The sequence below is a fragment of the Oncorhynchus masou genome, chromosome 27, assembly GCF_036934945.1.
Source record: "Oncorhynchus masou masou isolate Uvic2021 chromosome 27, UVic_Omas_1.1, whole genome shotgun sequence".
Lineage (NCBI taxonomy): Eukaryota > Metazoa > Chordata > Actinopteri > Salmoniformes > Salmonidae > Oncorhynchus > Oncorhynchus masou.
The window spans coordinates 23,638,799-23,646,580 of NC_088238.1; the positions used below are offsets into that span (position 1 = coordinate 23,638,799).

General features: G+C 42.9%; 1 protein-coding gene across 1 annotated transcript; it reads left to right on the forward strand.

Annotated features, from left to right (window-relative positions):
• The first annotated feature begins 2,940 nt into the window (after positions 1–2,940).
• On the forward strand, positions 2,941–6,530 carry LOC135515833 (kelch-like protein 42). Its single transcript, XM_064939609.1, has 3 exons — positions 2,941–4,197; positions 4,382–4,575; positions 4,758–6,530. The coding sequence occupies exons 1-3, from the start codon at positions 3,434–3,436 to the stop codon at positions 5,207–5,209; spliced, it is 1,410 nt and encodes a 469-aa protein (XP_064795681.1). The 5' UTR covers positions 2,941–3,433; the 3' UTR covers positions 5,210–6,530.
• Positions 6,531–7,782: the final 1,252 nt, after the last annotated feature.

Sequence of the window (7,782 nt, forward strand, 5' to 3'; positions counted from 1 at the left end):
AAAGTTGCTTTTATACTCACACATTCGTACATTCAACAGACATTCATCAGACATTCGCCAAAATGCCATTCACAAATGTAAAAATCAATAACTAATTCACAGTTTGTCACAGAATCATCAAACTAGATATGATGTATTCTATAAATGTCTAGCAGGCTTTTACAACCTTTGTTTTGAATACAGATGCCAGTTTAGATTTGATAGAAATACATCAAATCTATAAAATGTCATTTAAAGCTGTATAAATCAATAACTAATTCACCCTTGTCACAGAATCTTCAAACTAGGTATGATTTATTCTGTAGATGTCTAGTATAATTGTACAACCTTTGCTTTGAGTAAACATTCCAGCTAACACAACGTGCCATTGGAACACAGGAGTGATGGTTGCTGATAATGGGCCTCTGTACTCCTATGTGGATATTCCATTAAAAATCAGCCGTTTCCAGCTACAATAGTCATTTACATTTCTGATCAATTTGATGTTATTTTAATGCACCTTTTTTTTTGCTTTTCTTTCAAAAACAAGAACATTCCTAAGTGACCCCAAACTTTTGAACGGTAGTGTACATATATACTGTATATATATATATATTAGGTAGTGAAAGATAAGAGGGTGGATGACAAAAAAAAACACTAATATAAGAAGTGGACGGTACATGTTTTGTTTTTGGGCTAAATGTATACATTATGATTTGCCTCTGAACTGTATGTGAACCCCTCTGCAATCTACTGGCACTAACCATTAAAAATGAGGACTTCAACCGGGCTGTCCCTATGCTATTGGCTCGCTTTCTCTCTTAAACTGCTAGCACAAAGCCTACATCAAAATGTGTTTGTTTTTTCACAAAAGATCATGAAAAAAAAAATCAGCTGGCCCAAATCAGCTCTTCATAATTCAGCAGGGAGGTGTGCAACTACCACACATTATACCCATTATACCAGTGGAAAAATATGTCACCTACATAGGTATTACCATATCCCTTTCCATTCACATTCCTTGCAGAAATAACTATTTGCAAACCTTTTGAAAACGTCCATAAAGACAGTGGTCTTAGAAGGGTATTTGTTCTTTAAAAGACAGACTTTATGTGAATGGATGTGGATGAAAGAATTCTGCCAGTGTTTTAAGGTCCTAGTTTAATATTTGTTATCTTTACCTCCAGCTATATATATCCAAGTGAGCCTATGAGGACCTCGGGGATCAGATTGACTTGATTAGGTTCACCACCGTATTCACGAAAATAAATTGCTCCTCCATACACCAAGTCCATAGATGTTATATATTTCTATCAAGTCAAAGCTGGAATGCTTACTCAAAACAAAAGGATGTAAAAGTATGCTAGACATTTATAGAATAAACCATATTTATTTGTATGTTTCTGTGACAAACAGTGAATTAGTTATTGATTTATACAGCTTTAAATGGATTTTTGGTGTATATCTGTTGAATGTCTGTTGAATGTCTGATGAATGTCTGTTGAATGTCTGAATGTGTGAATATAAAACCAACTTTACCTCGGTCTAATTGACAGCAAGAACAATGTGTTTTGTTATTAAGTCCACCATCTGTGTATAGACCTTTTACCATCAGTGTTCACTGTTCAAATATATTACTTTTTATTTCCATAAATGATTAGGCGAACATTCCAAAAAATCTTCCAGCAGCCCAATAACATGGAATGGCGTGAATGTTGGTCAAAATGGGGAGTCTGAATAGGCAGACAGATGGGTCAAGCATTGGGTCAAGCAGCAGACCCTGGCACAACACACCACTTTAAATGAAGCACCAGGAAGCAACCTTAACTGGGACACATTTAGGCAGTTTTGCCCTGGAAACATGTATGCCATACATGTATGCATAGGAATACAATTTCTATGGTATGATACATGGGAAGGAGGTGCCAGATAGTTGTCTGTAGAGGTGCAGCAAGCCACAGTTCTGGGGCAGTGTTTATAACGTGTGGACACCTGACAGTCCAGCTCATAGGACCCATATAGGGTAGACCCATTGCAGGTGTGAATATCTGTTGTAAGTCCCAGCCTGAAGTAGTTGGGTCTGCCATAGTGTCGTGTCATCACCCATCCCCCCTCCTACCAACACACACACACACACACACACACACACACACACACACACACACACACACACACACACACACACACACACACACACACACACACACACACACACACACACACACACACACACACACACACACACACACAAGCTGCCTGCCCCTATACATGGCCATCCGCATTCTTTAAGAGTGCAATCAGCCATTATCTAGACTTGTACTCCCTCGATGAGTGTTTTTTCCACGGAGCAGAAGGGTGAAGAATGCAGAAAGTCTCTCTGTTTTAACTCTCCCCAAAACCAGATGCCCCCGAGAAAGAGAAAAGTAGAGCGGCAAAATAGTCATGCCAAACAAAAATATCAGATTCAGCTTCCTACTACTCTACTGTTAAAATATGATTTAAATATATATCATTGGTACTCCAAAAGGCCTACTCAGCGAAATGCAAAACAGTTACATATTTCATCACTGGGTAATGCTTGCCTCCAGTCCATATAGCCATTAAGTTAACAGTAAAATACTGTATCCTACATCAACCACCAATAAACATGTCCTTGTTGGGTAGGCGCAGCCTGAGATTGGAGGCTAGATGAGCTGTGTGTTGGTTGCCACAGAGGCTATACACTGATATCTTACTTCATTGCAAGTTTATGTTGTTGATAGCTGGAAACTGTGGGATTTAATGTACCTGGTTCCCTGAAAATTTCGGGAAGCAAAGTATAGGAACATGTATTACGGGTGGCTTGCACCTGTCGATGGCAGGTAGAGTATACCCCAAGCCAGCTGGTGGCAGCAACACATCTTGTACCAATCTGCATGGCATTGTCTTTACACGAAGAAGAAAACAGTGGTTTCCGGTTGAGCAAGCAAGTGACGCAACCCACAGGATCAAAATAGGAAATATGCTGCTAATTTCTCCTCAAAAACCAACTGTAGCTTTCTGCAGATTATCTCGACAATGCAAGGAAAGTGTGTTACCCAATATAAACATCTTAAAATTGACCACATGGTCCAGCAAAACATCTTCTTTGGATGTACGTCGAGATAATACCTGGTGTTTTTGAAAGATAAAGTGGCTAGCAAGATTTCCAAGTCACTCTTAGCCTCTTGCTAGCTAGCTAGCTAGCCAGCCCACTCATGACTGAGTTGAAATTAAACAGGCATCATCCAGACGTATGGGCTGAACATTACCATATATAGGGCTGGTGACTGCGGTGCGACTAGAGTTGCAGACCACCCCTGCGCCTGAGAAATGTAAACTGTGACAGGCCGTCATTAACAGATCGAGGCCGGAAGAAGACAGTCAACAGAACAGATCACTTGACAACATTAGCTAGCTAACCCAACCACTAAACATGTCATCTGAACAAATAATCGTAATTGTCATGGATGACAAAACGTACAACGTCAACAAAGGCAAGTTGATAGAAAAAAGCGACTACTTCCGTGCACTGTACAGCTCTGGGATGCGCGAGTCCAGAGAGGATTCAGTGCAACTGCAGGGGCTGAGTGTGCCAGGGCTCGAGCTGGTCCTGGAGTTTATCAACACCTCCAAAGTGAAAGTAGTCAACGAGACCCTGGAAGACCTGATTGAGACTGCATCTTTTTTGCAAGTCACCTCTATCCTAAAACTCCTTTCGTCTGAAATTCGACAAGAGAATTGTGTGGAACTCTACAGCCTATCTGAGGTATATGGAACTCATGATCTACGCAACGCTTGTCTCAGATATATGAGCTGCCACTACCACCCAATGCTGCGGAGACCAGAGTTCAGCGACTTACCTGCGGCCCTGCGCAACCAGGTTAGAGATATGCGTATGAAAGGCACAGCCACTCTGGTGGCTATCGGACTTTTCACCTGTCTGGCTCTGGACCTACCAGACCAGGACGAGCCCTGGTCCATGCTGAGGTATGGGGAAGTAGAGCAGCGTTGGAAGCCACTCGCTAACAACCTGCCCTCTGACATGGTCAATGTGAGAGGCTACGGCTCGGCCGTGTTGGACAACTACCTGTTCATTGTCGGTGGGTACAGAATGACCAGCCAGGAGATCTCAGCGGCACACTGCTACAACCCCTGTAGAAATGAATGGAACCAGGTAGCCCCCCTGAACCAGAAGAGGTCAGTACAGGTCAGCTATATGAATAGATCTCTATGCAGTCTGTCCTAGTCTTGAGTTCCAATATCCAGTCTGTTCTGATGTCTTGAGCTTCAATCTGTTTTGATGCTGAGCCAGCAAACTACATAGGCTACAGTATGTCTCCGTCCTGTAATGTTGTTGTATATCCGTCTCTCCTCCGGTCAGGTCCAACTTCAAGCTGCTGGCGGTACGAGGGAAGCTGTATGCAGTGGGAGGCCAGTGTCAGGGCACTGTGGAGTGCTACAGCCCTGAGCAGGACTGGTGGACCTGTGTGTCGTCACTACCCGACCCCCTGGCAGAGTTCTCTGCCTGCGAGTGCCAGGGCATGATCTACGTCATGGGAGGATATACTGCCAGAGGTTAGTGGGGGTGATTTTCATTCCCAGCAGAAGTGAGAACATTTTCTAAAATGTCCAATGTATACACACAGCAGACATAAAGAACTGTAGGCTACACAAATAGTGCTTGTCCATTTGACAAAATATCAACTGTTTTTTCAATTATTTGAACAAATGCTGTTCTCTCTCTCTCTATCCATTAGACAGGAATACTAGCGTACTCCGCTACTGCCCCACCTCTGACAGTTGGACAGTGTTCCGCTCCTGCTCGGCCCACGTGCGTAAGCAGCAGATGCTCTCGGTGGAAGATACCATCTACCTGGTGGGGGGGTACACCCACGAGCTGGAGCCGGGTCCGGGGCGGCGGGCCAGCCAGACGGAGGACATGCTGACGGTGCAGTCTTACAACGTGATCACGGGGGAGTGGCTCCACCTGAAAGACAACACCTCCAAGTCGGGCCTGAACCTCACGTGCACGCTGCACAACGACGGCGTCTATATTATGTCGCGCGACGTCAGCCTGCCCACCAGCCTGGAGCACCGCGTCTTCCTCAAGTACAACATCTTCTCAGACGCCTGGGAGGCCTTCAGACGCTTCCCGGCACTGGGCCAGAATATGCTACTCTGCTCCCTCTATCTGCCCAACGTTCTATGAGCGTTGCGGATGGAATGAGAGAGACTACATCATATGCCACAAGAGGCTTGTTTGTGCGTGCTGCGGCTACATAGCTCCCATGAAGAGAAGTGGTAGAGCTGTAGATGGCTGCAGTATGAAACAGTATGGCCAAATCCCCGTTGGTGGGGCAAAATCTAGAAAGACACAGACTTGTTACATTATTTAAACCTTAAAGTAGCTACAAGCACAGGCAAAGCAACAGTCATGCATTGTGGGTCAATGTCTATGTTAGCATAGCAGCATTGGGCTACTATCGAGATCCATTTTCGGATTCTTTGATTAGAAGTAGACTTGAATCATATAGAACATTCCCTATTGTTTACACTGCAAATTAAAAATTAAAGATTTGCAAAAATCTTTGTTTTAGTGTTCACTACAAACCTTAAACGCTAATGCAAATAAGTAATATAATTAATACGCCATATTGGATATTGAAGAAAGTTTAAAGCCAAGAAGTGGCTTTGGTGTTACACTGCTTGTTTTGCAATGTGCAATTGAAGAACTTAAATAAAATGCTAAGCTGATGCCGGACCACAATTAATAACTAAACAAATGTTTTAACTCTTGCGTGAGAAGATATAATGGTAGAATCATGAACGGGCAAAATTGAGAAATTCATTGACTTAATTTATGAACATTGTTTAGAAAACAAATGCTAAACTCAGCAGCAGTACAGTTCAATGAAATGGATAAGGAACGTGCCTTCTCCCTCACCTGGGGGGATTTTGTACAGATGAAGAAGAGTTGAATTGTAAGTGACCAACCAAAACTGTGTATTTTTTCCCAATTCACTGTTGAATTATCAGGAAAGGGCTTTCATTGGGCATTAGGGTCCGTTAAGGACAAATTGATGAAAGACAATGAGAATGTAGTTTTGGTTTAAAGGTAGACTCCGCGATATTATGCAGGAAAGTAAACAACATAGTGGGTCAATTTCCACAACTAAGAAGCGTAGGAGCGTGAGGCTCGACTTCTCAGCTATTTTGGTGCCCTGGCTACCCTGTGAACAGGGTGACGCGATCCCGTGCACAGATACTGTGTGTGACTGTCGCTCATCTCAATATCTCCGGCGCTGCTTGTGGCAACGTAACTTTGCTGAGTCTACTTTTAATTCAAGGGGATTGCAGACCTTTTCTGTGGAGATGGTTTGTCTTTCTGCTGATAATACAACTACGTTGTTTGGCTTCTAAAGATGTGTTGGAGTTTGATGAAGGTACTGTATATTGTTTTGTCACCTCTGGTTATGTTCTGACAGATGCCTTGGACTTTGACTTAGAAGAATAAAGAAAATATTCAGGGAGTAGGTGTCGTTCTGTTTTATTGTAAAAACATTGAAACCATGCATTCGGTGATTGTGCCTTTTTGGATGTAGAAGGCTTTGTCTTTTCATCTCTGCAAGTGAAGCGACATAAAATACTTTGAATCAAATCTAAACTTTCATAGTCTGGCCATATTAAGGCCTTAAGGATCATTTAGTTATCTTTGGTTTGGTCCTCGCTTCTGTACATCCCGGTACTTTGTCCTCTCTCTTCTTTTGTAGGGGGAACTAACAGCCTTTCTGCTGAAACTATTCCCCTCTTCCCCTTTGTAGGCGAAACTAGCGTCCTCTATTCCTAAATTATTTCTCTCTTCACATTTGTAGGTAAAATTAGTGACCTGTTCCTAAACTATTGTTGTCTTTTATTTTGTAGGTGGGACTAGTGTCCTCTCTTCCTAAACTATTCTGCTCTTCCCATTCGTAGGTGGAACTAGTGTCCTCTCTTGTCTAAATGACTCATCTCTTCCCATGTGTAGGTGGAACTAGTGTCCTCTCTTGTCTAAATTATTAATTTCTTCCCATGTGTAGGCGGAACTAGCATTCTCTCTAAACTATTCCCCTTGTCCCATTTGTCGTCAAAACTCTAGCTTCCTCTCTTACAAAACTATTCCCTCTTCCCTTATGGAGGCGGGACTAGCTTCCTCTCTTACAAAACTATTCCCCTCTTCCCTTTATGAAGGCGGGACTAGCTTCCTCTCTTACAAAACTATTCCCCTCTTCCCTAATGGAGACGGGACTAGCTTCCTCTCTTACAAAACTATTCCCCTCTTCCCTTATGGAGGCGGGACTAGCTTCCTCTCTTACAAAACTATTCCCCTCTTCCCTTATGGAGGCGGTACTAGCTTCCTCTCTTACAAAACTATTCCCCTCTTCCCTTTATGAAGGCGGGACTAGCTTCCTCTCTTACAAAACTATTCCCCTCTTCCCTTATGGAGGTGGTACTAGCTTCCTCTCTTACAAAACTATTCCCCTCTTCCCTTATGGAGGTGGTACTAGCTTCCTCTCTTTCTAAACTATTCCCCTCTTCCCTTATGGAGGTGGTACTAGCTTCCCCTCTTTCTAAACTATTCTCTTCTAACATTTTGGAGGCGGTACTAGCTTTCTCTTTTTCTAAACTATTCCCCTCTTCCCTTATGGAGGTGGTACTAGCTTCCTCTCTTAAAAACCTATTCCCTTTCTTCCCTTATGAAGACGGTACTAGCTTCCTCTCTTTCTAAACTATTCTCTTCTAACA